The following is a 418-nucleotide window of genomic DNA, read 5'->3' as shown; positions in this document are numbered from 1 at the left end:
AATGCTCTTTAAGGTAGTTCTTTCTCGGGCGACGAACCAGACATCACCACCTCTTCCTCCTTCCCCACCTAGCCGAGGATAACCCATTCCGCCAGTTCCTCCTCTCACATAGAGCCGTATATCGTCTATGAAGTTGCCATACTAACAAAACAACAGTTCCATACCAGTATTAGACCCTGTTTACATTTCCTTTTGTAGAAATGTGAGTGAAACTGCTTGGATAGGACTTTTCTCTGATGGCAGTAATGGAAGTACAGACAAAAAGACGTGCAACCCTCCCAAGATAATTTTTTAGTAAAGACTTCTCTTAGTAGAGAAGTCTTTGACGTTTCTTCCCCGGCAGCGATGCCTGCCGGCACGCCCGCCCGGCCTGCAGAGCCCCAGGCAGAGGGACGGGGCAAGGCCCTGCCTCTGCGCC

At 50.0% G+C, this 418-nt stretch overlaps 1 protein-coding gene across 1 annotated transcript in view; it reads right to left on the bottom strand.

Annotated features, from left to right (window-relative positions):
* LOC104128510 (cilia- and flagella-associated protein 69) overlaps positions 1–418 on the bottom strand; it is a 59,672-nt gene that overhangs the window by 11,164 nt on the left and 48,090 nt on the right. The window contains 1 exon segment of the mRNA XM_035896864.1: positions 1–141. This exon segment is cut by the window's left edge and continues 47 nt beyond it. Coding sequence (XP_035752757.1) covers positions 1–141 — 141 coding nt within the window.

This window comes from Egretta garzetta, unplaced genomic scaffold, assembly GCF_000687185.1.
Source record: "Egretta garzetta isolate BGI_Z169 unplaced genomic scaffold, ASM68718v1 scaffold30, whole genome shotgun sequence".
NCBI classification, from domain to species: domain Eukaryota; kingdom Metazoa; phylum Chordata; class Aves; order Pelecaniformes; family Ardeidae; genus Egretta; species Egretta garzetta.
Note: the sequence above shows the minus strand (reverse complement) of the source record. Positions and strands in the feature narration are given on the sequence as shown.